The following is a 20068-nucleotide window of genomic DNA, read 5'->3' on the forward strand; positions in this document are numbered from 1 at the left end:
AGCTTCTGTCTTAATCCATTGTGAAATTTCCAATCATTTATTTCGTTCTACATAAAAATTTAATTGAAAATGAAGTGCATTTGTTTCTTGGTTGGGGATCTATGACAATACTTAAAAATGAAATTGGTCTGTTGACATCACTGATTCAAGATGTTCTGACTTAACACCAAATTCAAATTAATATAAGGAGAATGAAAATCCACAGCAGAGGTCACTAGATCTTTGTGGTCAGCAACAAACATTATTGTTTTGCCAGTGACCATAAAATCTCAGCAATTATTTGCAAAATGTTCAAGAGGACCAATTTTAGTCAAAATCACGTAAAATACTATTACTACTCTCACTAAATATTTTAACATATATTTCTCTGTTGTTTTTAATTATGCCAATTTGCTTAAGTATAGTTTGTCTTGTGCCCTAGCCAAGTCTGTTTCCCCAGTTAGAATGACCACTGACTACATGGAGATAAACTGCTCTCCTACTGCAGTAGATTCCTTAGATAACTTCCAAAAAATAAGGCCACCCACTGTTTGAATTTAGTTACACTGTAGTTAACTGTTACCATTGTGTTATCCTACATTTATCCTTATGATTCTGCTTCCATACATATAATCTAAATGTGAGTAATGTTGATGAGATATATTAGAATCAGTTAAAAAGGCTAGAGATAAATGTTGCAGGTATAGTTTGACAAAATTTTATATGTAGAACAATATTATTAGAACAAAGTATAAACGTTACTGATTTTAAGATTATAATCAGGAGCAGTAAAGATTAAAAGATCAGTAACAACATAGATATCACAAACTTGAATACCTGTGGAATATAGTTATAATGCAGTTAATTTTGGTTCACTTTACTGCACTAGATTTAAAGCAACTACTTAATAACATCAGACCTCATCATTTTAGAACCTAATGCTGTGCAATTAACTAAGATACACAAAAGATTTAATTATGCTTGTCTTCCAAGTGAAATACAGTCTTATGAACAGTAAAATAAGATATACATTTTACATACACTTGTAGAACCTGTTATGAACCAGGCCAGACCCCCTCAAAACATTTCAAGAAGGTCAACCAGACATTAACTTTTTTAATTGCGTTAGGCATATGTAAGGTGAATATTCCAGGAGTGATGCAGCTGGTCAAACCACTGAGTTTTAAACAAAACAGAATTTATTTACAGACTACCGAATGAAACACGAACAAAAGAGAAAACAATATAGAATAACTTAAGCTGTCTGAAAACTCAACTGACTCTATCGCAACTTAAATGACTCTGTTCCAATTTCCTGCAGCATCCCCAAAAATACACCCTTTGGCACAAAAGGTAAATTCAACCCCAGGTTCTTACAGGACAGGTGTTAGAGAGAGAATGACAGAGAGAGAGAATCAACCAGGGATCATTTGCTAAAGTATGGACCCTCTTTCCACTGCAGCTGTTTCTCTAGCTCCCCAGCTAAAATTAACTGCTAAAAGTAAACCAAATTAGAAAAATCTCTGAACTGGAAAAACTGTCCACTTCTCTTTCATTGTACAAGTGTTTTAAATAAAAAGCCCTTTTCCCTGATTGTTGCCTTATGTAGTATCTGTTAACCATAATCAAAGTGGCCTAATCCCAATCAAATTAGAACCTCTGCCTTTTACAACCCCTTTTGAAAAAAACAAGAACATATCCTTGCTAAAGAAACAGCATCATCACAAACCAATTTCACAACATGGCTTATTTTCCACTCCAAGACTTTGGCAGATTTACTTGCATTACTTATGAAAGTAAATACCATTTGTGAATGAAATACAAATGCAATCTCAAGATTCAATTTATGATATTATCAGCAATGATTTTTAAGAATGGTATGTCAAATGTATTGGTGTGACAATAGTACAATTTGATGTACTTGAGGATCACATTATAACCACACTGTTAACATTTCTACCTTGTACACTATCTGGATTGAGTATCTCATCAAGTATGACTAGAGGGAGAATGGAAGAAAATTACCAGGATGATCATGTCACTCATGGAGCCCATCCCATACATCCAATGCTCTTCAGGTGCACCTTGGTTGCCATATATATCATCTACAAGGTGCAGTGCAATAATCTGTTCCTTCAGTGGCATCTTCCAAACTCACATCTTCTACCACCAAAGAGGACAGGGGCAGAAAGCTCATGAGAACACTACCCACCTACAAGTTCAGCTCTGAACAACAGTAAGAAAGGAGGACAAATAACAAAAAAAACTGTTCCAGAAACATTTCTGGTTTCAGAGACAAGAACAGTTACACTTGCACTGTCAGGCTCTGTGGCCTGTTGATGAGCTTGCTCCTTTGCAAATCCTCTTCCTGTTTTGACTTGATTGCATGTGAGATATTACCATTTTGATCTTCAAACATAAGCTCTCAAATCGCTGAAAGAATTCAAGTAAAATGAGTTGTCAGCCAATAAAAATGTTATCTCTACTTCACTATGTTTGAAGGGACAAAAGGTGGGTAAATATTTTTAAGATTTTTTTTCATGAGTGGAAATAGGATCTAACAAATTAGATTTCATTCAAACAATGAATAAAAAAGTTAAATAATGTTAAGAAAAAGTGACCCAAGGTAAAAAGATTAATTAGGCAGTTCAAATTAAAACGTTCACATTTTTTGCTCAACTTGTATTTCTTCCTTTCCCAGGTGGCTTTGGTGAAATTCAGCATGTCACTACATCATGTCTACCAAGAGCTGATACCTTTAGCATGGGGTAAATAAAAAAATTTTTAAAAACACTGACTTGTTTTTTTCATTTCACAGCTAACATTGCTATAATAAAAGCACTGGAACACCTTTACTTACTTTTTTTCTTTATTCATTCACGTGATGAGGGCATCACTGTCTAGGTCAGCCTTTATTGCCCATCCCTAATTGCCCAGAGGGCAGTTAAGAATCAAACACATTGTTGTGGGTCAGAAGTCACATGTCGGCCAGACCAGGTAAGGATGGCAGTTTCCTTCCCAAAAGGGCATTAGTGAACCAGATGAAAATGGATACGTGGTCAGCATTACATGCTTAATTCCAGATATTTGTTGAATTCAAATTCCACCATCTGCTGTGGCAGGATTCGAACCCGTGTTCCCATAACGTTAGCTGGGTCTCTGAATTAACAGTCCAGCAATAATATCACTAGACCATCGCTTTCCCACAAATTATTATTGTGTGAAATAAAAGCTTAGAAAATTGTCAATTTCCTGGATCTGACAATAATGTAAAGGTTAAGATATTGAATTCACAACTTTGATAACAGATTCAAACTACAGACTCTAAAATCACAAGTCCTAGGTTTATTTCCAGAACCAGATATCTTCCTTTTAACTTACGGAAAGACAGTATTTCAAAACGATAAAGAAAAAGGCAGTATACTAAATAGGGTACATTTTGTGATCCCATTATTATGGTTACAAAACCAATGCATTGCCAGTCAATTCTTGGCCCAATAAAGTCAGGAATGACCAATCCTACAAATTATTTTGACTAAATTTCATTTTGTGTTCAGTTCAAATGCAACTTATATTAGGTTTCAATCAGGAATATATTTACAGAGATGGGGTGGGGCATTCAGAAATCAATAACAGCTGCAGTTCTTACAAGGAAGAGTTGCAGCTGCCATCAAAAGGGAGGCTTTAATTTCAATAGTGGCACTGAAGCACACAACCACTTCAAAGATTGACTGAGGCATTCTGTTGAAGCTGTGTGACCATGCAGCAGCAGGAAGCCCCACACGTTGATCACCATGCTGCTGCATAACATCCACTTCTGGAAAGCAGCACTGCAGACATACCTCAAGAGGTCTGCAAAGGAGGCAGAAAAATTAGAAGGAATGCACTTCAACTGATCCAGAGTGGCCATCTATTTGATTAACTCCAGGTGATCCTGCTAAGCAGGTGCACCTACTTACACTAGTGCAATCTAAATTCTCCCTGGGGACCGCAAGTGCCTTAACAGGTGCAAAGGAAATAGCTTTTCATCATTTGATATAATGACACTAATCATAGGTAAGGATAAAAATATATGAAATTCAAAAGACTTAGTTTCCTGTTACTTGCAACAAACAGCTGGATATTTAAATCTATGCAAAACTAAATTAAGATGCAGTCTTACTAAATGGACATGGGGTGTCAATTCAAATATTTAATGTTGATCTGAGAAATTAAAATACAATGGAATACATGTAGTTTTATGAATTCTCTAATGCCTGGTGTGATTTCAGTTGAATAATTTTAGACTTTAGCCTAAATGAAATGCATATACTTTTAAATCAGGTTTTGACCCTCCTTAAAATGTCCAATATAAAACGTCTGGTTTCTCAGCATGTTAAAGTGGAGGTTTTTTTTACTGTAGGCAGGCAGCAATAATCAGCTTGAGCAATTTAGCTTGAAATTGACTAAATTATCTCAATAGTTGATGTACAAAAATCTTGCCAAAGATAGTTGAAATGATCTGAGGTAATTGTAGTGGAAATTGCAATATTCTCAGGAGTGCGCAAAATTCTTATCTTACATGTTTGTTGTAAATTAACAGAATAAGAACCTGCTGGCATAAAGACTAAACATTCATGAAAAAAAAAGCAGAAAATGTCAAGATGAAAACAGGTTTAGTTTTGTCAGAGATCCTCAAACATTTTTGTTTGTGGACAACTTAAGTGGGAGGGTGGGAAGACTTTATGGATTCCCTACACTCCCAGTCTATTCACTTTCATTCATCAGAATAATGGGAAGAATGTTGCTGGTTTTGATGAGACACCAATGAAATGATGATTCCAAGTTAAAGAGTCTTCAGTTTCATATCAAGTTCCATATTCAACTGGTTCCTCACTGCTTTCAATCCCACAAGCAATGAAAATCTGATTTCACAGTTATATGATGTAGGATTATCATAAATACTGCTTATGAAACCACTATTGCTCACTATTATGATGAATTATACCATACATGTGGCACCAATGAGGGTTCTGGCCTTGGCTGTGGCATTGTGCATTTGTGTTTGATATGGACGAGCCCACAGACCACACTTGGAGACCCATGCACTGGCTATGTGACACTTCAGTACCACAACAAATTAATAGTAATATGAAAAGCCAGGTAACAACGTTCTGTGGCTCCACTGCCTTTCACTGCTCTAATCAATACCATTTTCTCTCTGTTACATCAAAGGTTGCAGCCAAGATTCTATATCTGTGTTTGTACTCAGGAATTTGGTTGAGAAAAAAATCTTGAGATTAAGGCCTTGCAGACCAATTTGTGGAATAATAGGATATGATAGGTGGAGATTTTTGTAAATTAAAGCACAAACAGCCTCTGATTAAGTTAATTACAGTGGCACAGGCACAAGAATCATAAATGTTTACATGCAATGCTTTCCATTCACTCTAACAGGTGAAAAACTCTGGAGTGAAGCGGAAAGTATCATGAAAAGAAGCTCAATATTAGCAAAACAAGGAGAAAATCAGTGACAAACCAGGCTTGTTGGCACTACCAATGAGATCATTTGCCTCACATTTACAGGGTTCTTTGCTTTAAAATGCACCAAAAATTGAATTCACCACATCTACCACATATATTCGTCTTCAGAGTTATAGGACTAAACTGATCGGAAAGCAGCTTAACAAAGTGTTTTAACAATCAGAGACCAATATATCCAAAATTATTCCTACCTACAAACAGTTGACAGGATTTGGGACAAAATCAAGTCAGTGAAGTCTGAATTCTTTTAAAATGATAAATAAATAGTGTGTGAGGCAAAATATAGGAATTATTTTAAACAGCCCAGAAAATAGTGTGGGAGTATAACGGGAACAAGCAGAAACACACTGATATTTTTAACATATTAAGATTTTTGTTTTAACATATTAAGATTTTTGTTTTAACATTTTAAACTGACAGAGATTAAGCATATGCATTGAATAAAGTATCAGGTGTTGATGGCTTATAAACGTGTACTTTTTCCAAGTGTTACTACGGATCAAGTTGCAATGAATCCATGATGGTACTTCTAATTCCTTACTGAAAGAAAATTAACACACAATTTCATGAAAATAAATCCACGTGAATAGTAAAAATGCTGGCATGAATAGTAAATGTTGTGATCACACCATCTGGTTTCAAGCACATTTTTATACCTCAACTTTCTTTTTAACTGGTTACTTGATATTTACTTTGTTCATAATCCAAACTTTCTTCCACAAACTTTAACCTGACAGGCTAAATACTCCTAAAAGTAACTTGCTGAAGTAATATCCAAAAAAAAAACAACTCATTACACCTTTTATTCAATCACTCTACCATCTCTTCCTCAACACAAAGCCAACATCTAAACCATAGATCCAAACAAATTGTTCATGTAAATGAAGAGCCCCATGCTCCTTTTACATTACAATCCAGATAGCATCAGGTTCCTATTTCCTAAGACAAATGCAAGTACAGGAGATGAAGTACAAATTAATCCAATTGGCCTGCTCGATATATTTAATTCTGTTTCCCCTTTCCTGTAAATTTCATTTCACAAAGAAAGAAGTCATAAATCACAAAGGAAGAAGACACACATTGCAGCCAAAGAAGAATTTTGATATGTTGTAATCAAAAACCAACTCCAGCGGTGTGCCATTTTCACTTAAAGATTTGGCACAGAATCCAGATAGCAAAAATAAGTGGACAAAAATATAAGGAATCGAGCAAGAAAGGTGGGAACAGAAATGGAAAGATTAAGAGCAAAAAAGATTAATATAAAGGAAATACACAAAGCGAAAAGCACCTCCTTTATAAGGCCCCCAACCCTCTTCAAACTGGCACTGGATTATGCAGTGCTCCCAGTAAAACTGAAATTACTGCCATCCAGGGAGCACAGGAGCTCCAATGGAAAAAACCTGGCATCAGATTCCCAGGCTCAAAGGCAGACCCCAACAACTCCCACTTCAAACAAAACCCAGCCTAAGACTTCAATGAGGAACAAAGCAATTACATCAGTTCAGTAGAAAGAAATGCTCTATATTACTCATGATCTGCTAGTCCCAAAGTTTATTTAAATTACAGCTGCTGTCGCAAATTAGTTTCCAAAGGAACCTTATTGAAAACTAAAGACTATGATAAATTTTGATATAAGTTCTGCAACTGGTCTTAGACTCAGAAGAAAATAGCGTGCCACTCAAGTATAAATCAGAACACTACTTATGAGTAATGCTAAAAAGGGTAAGTCCTTATTATACGTGAGACTAATTAAAGTTACATCTGCTTCAACTTTGCATGCTAAGTTCCAATTTGCTGCTACTTCACATATGTTTTGTATGGTAATGGTACTCATTTTCATCAGGAGCTGGGACGTTTGTCAGACATTATCTGGTTGTCATCATAGCCACTAGAATTAAGCAACGATGTTATCTGTTCTGTTAACCTTTTGCTCTCATGTCTGTACCATGCAGGGTGCAGTGTTGATGCAGCTTTGCCACAAGCAGATTTTCAATGAGCTCCACTTCCCATTTGTGTTTTGGAATAAACAGGTTTGACACACAGACTGCTTTCTGAACAACATAAATCCACAAGAGTTGGGAAGTTTGCCAGGGTATTTCATAAGATAATTCTCAGATTCCTTACTACTTCAACAGATTGAAAAACATGATGTTTAATTTATTCATTAATTTGTCTGCAATTTATAACACGAAAATATTTGAGCAATTTTACTAAGATGGTTTTTGATTGCTTTCAGTTGAAGGGCTCAATTAAACACTTTCTGTGTGGGTAGAAATGAAATTTACCACAGAGCACAATTATAACTTTAAAATCTATGTTTTTCACAGACCCAGGGTGGAAAGGGAAAAATCAAAATCATATTAAGCAGCACAGTATGTTTAAATTGTCCTTTTATTTTCAAAATCTGCTTTCCGCCACATCTGTGGGGAATGAGCAACCTCCCAATTGGGATAGCTCACTTTCCAAAACAGAAATTAACATAAAAAATGTCTAAGAATGGCTTTTGGTGCTGATGGAGTAAATGTACAAATTAAGGAAACAGCAATAAGAGCTGTTTATGTTTAAAAAAGTGTACATACAAGATGTAGTTATTGTAACAAGGTCAGCCAGGTGGAGCTCATAGAATATGAGTTCCCTGATTGGAGCTGTTAATCTGGTCCACTCAGGGAGACCGGGCTGACTGATATAAACAGGAGTGTCAGAGGTTCTGTTCACTCAGGACTGGCCCTGAGGAAGCCAGACCAGTGTCAAGTGTTATGCACATGTAAACAGAGGGTGGCTTGGTGTAGGGATATGGAGTTATATCAGTGGCGACAAGAGAAAAATAATACGCTTCTTAAGAGATTTGTTCACAACAGTCGTCTTTGAGTTGGGGAGCTTGACTCGTTCGATCCAGCCGAAGATTGGGCAAATGGCATAGAGGTAGATGAAAAGCAACAAGTAATTCTCCTGACAGCTTGTGGAACTGCAACTTTTTCAGTTATTAGGAACCTAATGTTTCCTGAGGCACCAGATACTAAATCCTTTCAAGAGCTGACAGATTTAGTTAAGGAATAATACGACCCCAAGCTTCCTCGAATTCTGAGATGCTATCGGTTTTACTAAACATTTCGGGAACCAGGAGATTCTGTATTGGGATTTTTGATGAGGTCAAGACGATTCGCAGAGGCATGTGACTTTGCTTTAACCCTTAATGAGATGCTGGGACACCATTTGGTATGTGGGATTAATGATGTACAGGGGAACCTCGATTATCCAAATACCAATTATCCGAAAATCAGATTATCCGAAGGAGATCTCAAGGTCCCAACAGAAACATGACATCAACGACCTGTGTCCAACACTGATAGCGTCTTTTGTCTACCGTGATTAAAAGTGGCTGCCAAGAACAGTTCTGAACTGATGGGAGCGCAGGCACCATCTCCAAATGAATAACCTCCCACCCCCTTTCTCTCTTCCCACACTTTCCCTGGAGTTCTACACAGGTGTGTACCCGAAATAATCTCTCTAACATTGTCCTGTATAGGGCAGAGGTGGGACATGTCAAAAAGTTGCAGTAAAAAGTGTGTGTGTGTGTGTGTGTGCGCGCGTACGCTATTTGGAGACTCACCCCCACCAAAAGGCAGCAGCAGCAGTCTTGTTGGTGTCCAGTCCGGCTGCCTCATGGGGGGAGCGTGGGGGGGGATGGGTGGGGGACGGACGGATGTCGCACTGGGTGTGGGGGTGGGGAGGGGGTGGTATTGGATGGGGTTTGGGGGCAGGCGGGAGGCGATATTGGGGTCATGCGGGGGTGCGGTTCTAATGGAAATTGATGTCAGTGATTGCTGAACCAGTCTTTAATAAAATTCACTCAGACCTCCAACCCTTAAGGTTGTGTCAGACCGCACTTAGACTGGGAATCTTTACAGATGAAGTTTACAGCTTCCGTTCTAGTCTCGTTTGAGATGCAGTTGGTTCAGTTACTACTGATTGTAGTAAAAAGTTCAGGGCGAAGCCTGATGGGGCAAAATTGGTTCAGAAAGATTCACTTTAATTGGCTGAACGTTTTTAAATTAGAAAAATGGCTGCATGAGTGAAATCTTAATTAAATACAGGGACATTTTACAGGAAAGTTTAGGGATCATCAAAGGAGCCAAGGCCACCTTGAATGTTGACCAAGAAGCAGCAATTCCACGATACTGCAAGGCCTGCCCAGTGCCATTTGCCTCACATGCAAAAGTAGATGCAGCAATTAGGAGGCTGGAAAATGAAGGAATCATCAAACCAGTCCAGTTTACAAAATGGGCAGCACTGGTCCTACTGACCGGAAAACCTGACAGGTCAGTTTGCCTTTGTGGAGATTTTAAACAAACCGCTTCTTGCAGTTGAATAAATACCCAATCCTTCGCAAAGGACTTACTCGCAAAGCTGACTGAGGTTGGGGGGAGGGGGAATGCTGTCCTTCATAAAGCTTTACATGAGCCACGTATACTTGTAATTGTGGTTAGATGACTACTTCCAGAAGTAAACTACAATTAATATCCAAAAGGATATACAAGACTGCTGGTTTTCAGCAGACAATGGAGAACATTTTGCAAGGTCTACCCCAGATTGCCATTTACCTGGATGATATGCTAATAACTTTGAAGACCAATAAAGAGCACGTAAGAGATCTTGGATATAGTCCTTAGACGTTTCTCCAAGGCAGGCATACATCTGAGAAGGAAAAACTGTGTGTTCCGGGCATCCTAGTGGCCTACTTGGGCTTCAGAACCAACAAGACATGATTACACCCACTGGAAGACAAAGTGAGGGCAATCCCACATCTGTAAAGGAGCTTAGGTCTTACCTTGGTCTGGTGAATTATTAGTTCATTGAAGTTGATATATACCTAACCTCGAACCTGGCACCCTTCCATCAGTTGTTGAAAAATGATCAACCTTGGAAATGGTCTCATAGCCAAGATGCATCCTTTAGGGAAGTGAAGAAGCAGTTATCATCATCTAAGGTGTTGGCACACTATGACCCCAAGTGAAATCTCCCCATACGATATCTGGGTAGCGTTGGCTTGCAGATAGCCAAATGGAGAGGAAAATCCAATACCGTATGCTTCCTGGACTTTGGCTAATGCAGACTGCAAATATGCCCAGATAAAGAAAGAAGGTTTGGTGGTCACCTTTGATATGAGTAAGTTCCACCAATACTTTCAAGGACATAAATTTGTAATAGTAACAGACAGAAATAGCCTAGGGCTATTCAAAGAGGACCAGACCATGCCACCCGTAGCTTCAGGTCAAATTCAATGATGGGCTCTCATTCTAACTGTGTACAATTACAAGTTGGAACACTGTCCAGAGCCACCTCTGGTTGGCAGTAACACCACTGGTGGTGCAGCCACTGGAACAGTCCATTCTGGTTTTACATTTTTTTGGACATCCTTCCAGTCACCATTGACAATATCAGACTGGTGCTGTCAAAACTAACACAGCTGGCGATGGTGAGGATACAAAAGGGCCACCGCAACTAGAATCGAAACTTTCTTGGATACAGCGAGACAAGATCACCATAGAGGACAGCATTTCATTATGGGGAATAAGAGTGATTGTCCCGAGCAAAGATCACCACCAGATACAGAACTCATTCAGGGTTCATCTCTGGGTGTCCAAAATGAAGACGTTGGTGAGACATTATGTCTGGTGGTTGGATGCAGACATAGCCGTGTTGGTGGGACAGTGCTCAGAATGCCAACAAGTGGATCAGCCATGAGAAATGCAGGTTTACAGGGAGAGGATTGGTGGCGTGCGGGGGGGGATGCTGTTCAAAGGGTCGGTATGGACTTGATGGGCCAAATGGCATGCTTCCACAGTGGAGGGATGGAAAGCTAACAATATCTTCCATTACCTTGAATTATTGCATTAAATCTGTTTCAAACCAAATTTGTAATGTTTTTAGTTTCAATTAATATTGTACATTTTTCATGAATATATCTTCTCACCTGACTTTAATGTCACAGCGAAAGTATGTAATATGTACATATATATCGGTCGTTTTGCTATGACGCACATTTCATTAATACAAATTTGCTGTAACACGATTGATGAATTGGGGACAATGTATCTAAAGCACAAAGTTTAAATAGTGCTGCTATTACGTGATTTTCTTTTAACACAGGATTGCATAAGCACAGAACTACTGCTTTACAGCAGAACTGACAGTGTGGGTATATATAAATGTATATAGCTAACACTTAATTTATACAAAAGATACAAATCAATAATTTAACTTATGTATAATATTTCTGAACTATCACTGTATTTATTGTTAATATTTTCACAAATTACAGCAATCCCTCACCAACTCCCTGTATCATATAAATGGCTCCTTTCCATATCTATTTAACAACATGAGGCTGAACGTTTGAAATTCCCAACAAAAGATTCCTTAGGTTTACAAGAGAAGTTATATTCCTGCATCCAAACAAAAAAAACAGGACACAGTTACACTCATGTCATAACCAGTTCTGCATAAAATCAAATCAAAGCTTGCTTGTTTAGACTGCCTAGTCTTTTTGCCAAATTGTAAGGAGGACAGAAATAAACATTTTTAAAATTCTGACTGGCCACATTTGCAACCCAGTGATTTTCCCCAAGCCTTCCTATTTGCTGCTCACTTGTTTATACTGCAGGACTTTTAACTTTGTCCCTTCAGTTATGACTCTGTGTTCTGTTCCTAATTTCTCTATTTCATGCACAACAATAAATGAGTACAAAATCAAGAACAACTTTAATCATTCTTCCCGATGTTCTTAGCACCTTCCTACAAGGGAGAAGGAAATTACATTAATTCAAATTTAACAAATTTCATATAATTTCACATATTTCACCAGCTACTAAAGCGACCTGAGCAAAGTACAGAATGACACATGGCAGGTAAAATCACCGATGCATATTAAAATGCTCATGATTGCACTTTCTGCTTAAAGTCCTTCAATTTAAATCCACCTGTCAGATATTTACAGCTATCAATTCATATTGCTTTTCATGGACAAAGATCCTTTGCCATTGTATCAAACCTAGAAGCCTTCAAAAACAACCTTTATTATTCAACTACCTCACCACTGCCAAGCTGAGATTGTTGGGAATTCCAAACCTTCAGCCTCACATTGTTAAATATTTATGGAAAGGAGTCATTCATATGATGCAAGAGGTTGATGAGGGATTGCTGTAGTTTATGCAAAATATTAAAATTAAATATTAAAATTAGTTTAATCAAGCATTGCTCCATTGCATCTGCCCCACAATCTCAAGTTGTAAAGCTCTCTTAATGTCCCACAGACCCAAATCCTGTATTCTTCACTGTTGTCTTCCTTCAACCTCTGTCTCTTCCTACTGATGGGAATTCCTCCCACTGCTGTCTTTACAGCTACATACTGTGCCCACCTCCTTCACTGTGCCATGCTGACTGCTTTCTCTCTACTTACATCAGTCCTGTCTGTTTGCTTTGTGCCAATGACCCCCACACCTACTGTTGGACTGTTTCCTTCTGTTCTCATAAGCACTGGCATTTTAACATTAGTCTTAAAAGTATACATTAAAGTGTAAGTTTGGAATAAGCAACCAATGCAGTTCATCAAATGGAGTCTTCTATCCTATGGAGGATCTAGTAATAGAGCTGGATGCATTCTTGCTGAGTGCATCTCGCATTAGGTTGACCTTGCTAGGAACATTTTGTTGTTATGCTGGCACCAACGTCCCCCAAATCACACAAGATATCCTTCAGTATCTTTTGTCGAATGAATTATCATTATTTTATGTATCAAAAAACATTTATCAAAACTCCTCAGAACAACCTAAAAATCCACATACCTAAAATTACATTAGTCCAATTGAAACACATTGTTTCTGCATCAGTTCTGTTGTCCTATTGATAGCCCACCCATGCCTAGAGATGTTGTATGGAGTTGCTGACACAAAATACTACTGAGCTAAACACCAGGAAGTAGGACTGACGTCTAACTAATGTAAAAGGGTACTGGGGGGAAAAAAAACAATGGTAAGATAACTGGACAAATCTGACCAGATATCATGCTATTCCCCTGATGGATTATTCAGACTGACACGTGCATTTAGATGTACCGCAGCCATTTTATTCAACATCCATTTTGAAAAGCACCATATAAGTTTTGCCAGAAGGTAATCATTTTGACTAGTAACATTTATCCAATGTTTGAAACAGAAAAAAATTACTTTGGCTTTCATTGAAACATGTGAAAATGCATTTCTTTGAAATTTATGGCTGTGCACCAATCTCTAGAGCACAATGTCTGAAAGGTAGTTGGCAAAGTAACCACCATTCCACAACATTCCCTTTTTAGGAATTTGTTTCTAAATGAAGATGGATCAGAATCCTGTTGTATAAAATCATCATCTCTCCTTGTCACTCAGTCCCTCCTCTTCAGAGAGTGTATAACTATTTTTTTCCTTTCATTTAACATATTTTCTTGGAGGAAACCCTGAAACAGTAACTATCCCTTGAATAGAAATGTGGGAATGTCTTTACAAATCATAACAGCAATTTGCAATAGCATACCAAAGGTTCCAAGTACTTGGCACTTTGATTTCAACGGAGAATGCAGTGGATTAGCAATGTTATTGCATATTTATTTGTAGTTATTCACTATGTGCCTTTGAAAACAAATCATTCTGAAAGTTGGTACCCAATGCACTATGATCCTTTGGGGTTAGGACTAATTCCATTGCAGCAATTCTGTAAATGTTCCTCTGAAACTGGTCCAAGAGATTGTAAATGAGATTCATATTGTAAAATATAAAAGACTGAAAGAAAATCATAGTACTATAAATAGCACAGAGACAACTTCTGGAAAGTTTCATCTTTTTACAAGACAGGTTGCTCTAAGTTTAAAGTCATAACTTTTATCCCCATATTTAAATGGTTACATGGCCTTTTGCCTCACTATTTTAGAAACCTTCAACAGCTTGAGAATCCTTGCACTCATTACCCTGAACCCCATCCCGCCAAACTCACATGTACACTAACATTGACTGATTATGCAAATCTCCTTCCTTTGCCCTACCATTGGCAGCCTTGCATTTAACTGCTATACTTCAAGTTTTGAAAATCCCTAATCACCCATGTCTGTTAATTTCCCTCCCCTCCATCAAGACTCTCCTCAAAACCTAATTTTCTTCCTAAGCCTTTGGTCACCCCACTAGGTATTGGCTTCTTTATCGCAACAACCACATTTCCAATTATACACCTATGAAGCACTTTGGGCTACTTTTCCAAATTAAATATTCCATATATAATTCTTAGATTTTTTTTTACATTACTGCTTCATTTATTTCCAAACGGCCTTTGGTTTGGTGTTTTGATGTAATTAGTGATTAATCTTTGTCATAATCACCATCACCATTTTCTGTTCAAACCTCAAGGTGATGAATTTATAGCAGTTCTAGTAAAGCCACTGGAAAACCTCACAAAAGGTAGTCTGAATGGCTAAGTGAGAAAAGCCATTGTGCTCTTCTCCATACCGTATCTCTGGTTAATCACATTGTTTAAATTTTAGTAGTCACATTTAAAAGTTCACAAAGAAATGAAAACAGCAAATCATTAACTCATGATAGTAAGAATGCACTTTACAATGGAGAAAGAAATTTGGCATTAAAGAGGACGGCAACTCCAGCAAACTTTGAGTAATACATAAGTTATGAATGGGAAAAAATGTGGGATAATTTTCCAATTTTCTCGCAGGCAGGTGGGACTAATTTAGTTTGGAATTATGGTCGCCATGGACTGGTTGACCCGAAGGGTCTGCTTCCATGCTGTATGACTCTATGACTCTTTGCTGATCCCAACCAAATGTAATCTAGAAAAGGAGTGTCTCAATGCCTTGACTGCTGCAGCTTTAAAAAAACTGACATACAACAGTTTTCCTCTAAGATTAAATTAAAAGAAAGGATAAATGCTTATTTCTAACAACACCAAAATTAATATAGCAGGAAGATACTGGACATCTCTAGCCCATTTCATATGTGCCTATAGTATCATTGGATTCCATTGTCTATACAATGCATTGTTGGCAGATGTAACTGACAGAAAATGGAGAATAAATGACATCTCATCAACATTCCATCCAGGAGCAGACTCCTGACTGTCTATACTTGAAACTCCTTCTTCATGGCACAAGCAAGTCTAATAGTCATTGACATTTTAAATGTCTTCCAGTGAAATTAGAGCGGTCATTTATCAACATTTAAGAAGGCCATTTATATTTCAATGATTTTCCAGAGATCTCGCCAGACATAAATTTAGTCCCTGTCTGTGCAGAAACTACAAAAGAAATCACCTAACTTTCTGAAGTCCACTTGTGAATGTAGGTGTCCATATTCCATGCTATCTTCTAAAAATTAAGTGTCAGTCTTCCAATAAGTTCCACAGGCTTATAATGGTACCATGACAAATATGAATCATTGAATTAAACAGCACAGAAGACAGACATTGATTCTATCATGCCTGTCTCTCCTCTTTGGAAGGACTAGCAAATGAGTCCCACTCCCCTGATATTTTTGCCCTGTAACATATCAAATCTTTCCTTCAAGCAATTATCCAATTCCATCTTGAAAGTTATCACACAACCTCCTTCCACAATCCTTTCAAGCAGTGCCTTTCACATTGCCAAAATTCACTACATTGGCTCATTGGAACATAGTGACAGTGAATAAGCTTAAGATTGATCTTCCCTATTTGCTAACTGAGCCCTATTCATATTCACTTCAGAAAAAGAGCAAAATATCAAAACAGAAGTTTAAATGATCTCAAGATATTCAATATTTCCCATTTCCAAGGTATGATGTAGAGTGTGTAATTTATATATATTTTTAATATCATTTAAGTTTGGATTTATGAATTTTTAATAAGTGGTCAACGGGCTTTTCTGTGTGTCTTAAAAGTTAATGATGAACTTGCAGGTATTCCTGTAGCACGTTGAATTTTTTTTATAGCATCTAGACTGAGCAAGCTTCAGAATAAAGGGTACTTATATGTGACTTATTTACAGAGAGTATACAATTGAACAAGTACAATTGTTCAAGGTGTATCAAGGTTTCTGTCAGACAATTCTGTGACTTATGTTTAAGCTTCAGGAAAACTTTCCCTCCCGTAGACTTCTGACATTGGGTGCCCAACAAGTCAATCACCACAGACCCACAGCTTTCCATGGCTCTTCAATGTGTCAGACTTATGAAAATCTGAACTGGAATAAATACTGAAAATGTTGTTTTTCTTCTGGATCAAATATCTAATGGAGGTAGATCCAACAAAATTCATGGCCCATGTTTTGCCTTGAACAACCTCAAAGAAAGATTCCCACAGAGATCCAACGAACTCTGTGACACAGTTTTCCCTTTTTCCAGCAACAGTATAAATATGGAGCTAGGTCAACAGGATGGATTGCTCTGCAGCAGCAATGATGTTGGCAAGCAAGTATGCAGCCAAACACATGGAAGTACTTACACACAGCGAACTAGGAAGTTAAACATCCAATAAGCTATCAAATTGAGTTGTGCAAAGTGATTGATATAAGCAATGGTCAAAGAAAGAAACAAGCACTTGCCTAAGTATAAACCAACAAAATCTAACCGCTACATTGCATGCATTTCTTGAAAGTAACAACATTCCACTGGTTGCGGTGATGATTTGTCATTTAAATGTTTTCAATGGCTTAAAACCAAATGTTGCAAGTCAAAATAATTGTTCTTTTCACAGGCTCCACTTGAGATTTTCTGGAGGGCTACATTTTGATTTGGGGTTACTTGGCAGTTTCTCGGTGCTACTTTTTCAAACTCGCTAAATTTGTTTGTTACATGACGTCATCGCAAGATAACAAAACTTTCTGTATTTGTATTATATATGGGGTATTTCAGACTCTCAGAAGTAGAGATAGAATAATTCTTCAATAATTATCAACTATCTATTAAACTGAAAAGCACAACACACAATCAAAGCAATCATTTCCTTTGAGTTCTGAGGAAGGGTCACCAGACTTGAAACATTAACTCTGATTTCTCTTCACAGATGCTGCCAGATCTGCTGAACTGAGCTTTTCCAGCAATTTCTGTTTTTGTTTCTGATTTACAGCATCCACTTTTTATTAATTCCCTAGACAGCACAGTACTTGAATTGATAAACAGGCATACAACTGTTCTCACTTCTTTACCACCTCGCTCAGCCGCAGCTCTGGAATCTCACTCTCTGCCAAAGTACCTTTTGCAGACTTCTTCTTCTCCCTTAAATCTTTTACAGAACCCTCCTTCCCCCATATCCATCTCATAACTCTTTCTTCCACCACATCACTCTTGCAGCCTCCTTTTCTGCCAATCTTCCCTCGCAACCTCCTTCTCATTCCCACACCTCTCACAGCCTCCTTCCTACCCACTCACACCTCTTGTAGCTTTCATTCTCTCCAGACACCGTCTTGCAGTTCCTTTCCGCATACCTCATCAAGCCTCTTCTCCATTTATACCCCTCTTATGGCTTCTTCTGCCCCTATTTTGCACCCTCCCCCGACCCTCGAAGCCTGTTTCTCCCTTCACAAACACTACTGCAGCCACCTCTGACCCTGCTGCTGCCTTCACCTGGTTCATGTTTTCAGCCTGCAGATGTAATTCTCAAATCCAGCAAAATGTCCTTACGGTCTTGGAAATAGTGTCCTGTCCTGGCCAAAATGCCAGAATCAAAGACTTCGAACCATCACATCAAGATACAATTTCATTTAACAGCATGAACAAGATCAGAAAAGATCATGTGAGGAAACTGTTAGACACAATGTATTTGAATGTATTAAGTTAATTAATGTTCAATCAATCAGTTATTATTAAAATCGAGTAGGAGCCAATCCACTTAATTGGCTGGACGGCTGGTTCGTGATGTAGAGTGACACGAACAGCACAAATTCAATTCTCACACCAGCTGAGGATATCATGAAGGATTCTCCTTCTCAATGTCTCCCAGACACAGATAATAATGGTAAAGGGGAGATATATGTGTAACATTGGTGTAATATGTTAGCTGTGAAAAGAAGAAAATGGGAGCTCTCTGCTGAGAGCAAAGCCAATAAGACACCAATAATTCACAACTGGGGGATGGTTGGTAATGTAATAAAAATAGAAAACAGAGGTCATATTCTGAAGTTGTAGAACTCAAAATTCCATACTAGTTACTATAAAGTGCATCAGTGAGATATTAGAGAACCAGATTAAAATCATTAATTGTTTCTCTCTCCATAGACACTGTCAGATCTGCTTAGTTTTCCAGTACTTTCTATTTTCATTTCAGATTTCCAGCATCCATACTATGTTGCTTTTACTTTAGTGACTCTATTTTGATATACACCACCATATTTTCCGCACAAGTTCAAAAATCTCTTTTGAGTAAACGTTCATCTTCTTATTTCATCTCATGATTTTTCTGCTACTTCTTGTAGCTTGATACTTCTTGAATCCTCTTTATGTCAGAAGCAGTACATAACTGCCAACTGCCAAAAATTTGCCCAATGAAAAGCAACACTCATTTCTGATAGATGAAACAGTATAGAGAGATTTTACCTTTGACAGAACCTTCTGATTAGCAACCATTGTAACGAGACCTGCACAGCAAACCAACGCACTGGAACTAGAGAGTCCTGAGCTGGGTGGGACTGTCCCATCCACCACACAGTTCATTCCACTGGCAATGATGTCGAAATGTTCCTGAAAAAATAATTTGCTATGAAATAAATGTGTAGATAAATCAATAATACTTCCTTTTTACTTTGAACTGAATACATGTAATTTATTAAACGTATTAAAATGCAGCCTACAACAGCTGAGAAATTATTAAATACTTATGGATAGCAAACAGAAGAAATGGAGAAAAGAATGAAAGATGGAAAAGAGATTGAGAAGAATAAACAAAAAAAATGAGGAGAAGAGAACAGGATAAATTGACTTTAGAGATCATAGTACTATATGTTGATCTAGTTCATCATAAATTTACTCAGGATAATGTTGATGGCACTTATTATTCTAGCCAATGTCCATCAAATTCATATTGTCAATAAATTCTGTGTTAAACAACAACAGACTAACTCAATATTGATAGACCATAACACAGATTTTAAGGCACTTAAGGCACGATGGCCTAGTGGTTTTATTGCTGGACTGTTAATCCAGAGACCCAGGTGATGTTCTGGGGATCCAGGTATGAATCTTGCCACAGCACATGGTGGAATTTGAATTCAATTTTAAAATCTGGAATTAAGAGGCTCATCATGACTATGAATTCATTGCTGGGAAAACCCATCTGGTTCACTAATGTCCTTCAAGGAAGGAAGCTGCTGTGCCTTCCTAGTCTGGCCTACAAGTGACTCCAGACCCACAGCAACGTGGTTGACTCTTAAATCCCCTCGGAGCAATTAGGATGGGCAATAAATGTTGCCTAAGCCAGAGATGCCCTCATCCAGTGAATGAATAAAGAAAAAAGTACTTCCAACATATATACAACTGTGTGCTTTATATACTTCCTGGTGGGT

General features: G+C 37.7%; 1 protein-coding gene across 1 annotated transcript in view; it reads right to left on the bottom strand.

Moving 5' to 3' along the window:
- galk2 (galactokinase 2) overlaps positions 1-20068 on the bottom strand; it is a 116499-nt gene that overhangs the window by 54806 nt on the left and 41625 nt on the right. Inside the window, exon 5 of the mRNA XM_060853265.1 lies at positions 19104-19247. Within this exon, the coding sequence (XP_060709248.1) occupies positions 19104-19247 (144 nt within the window). The remainder of the gene's footprint in view (positions 1-19103; positions 19248-20068) is intronic.

Source organism: Hemiscyllium ocellatum, chromosome 39 (genome assembly GCF_020745735.1).
Source record: "Hemiscyllium ocellatum isolate sHemOce1 chromosome 39, sHemOce1.pat.X.cur, whole genome shotgun sequence".
NCBI classification, from domain to species: Eukaryota; Metazoa; Chordata; class Chondrichthyes; order Orectolobiformes; family Hemiscylliidae; genus Hemiscyllium; species Hemiscyllium ocellatum.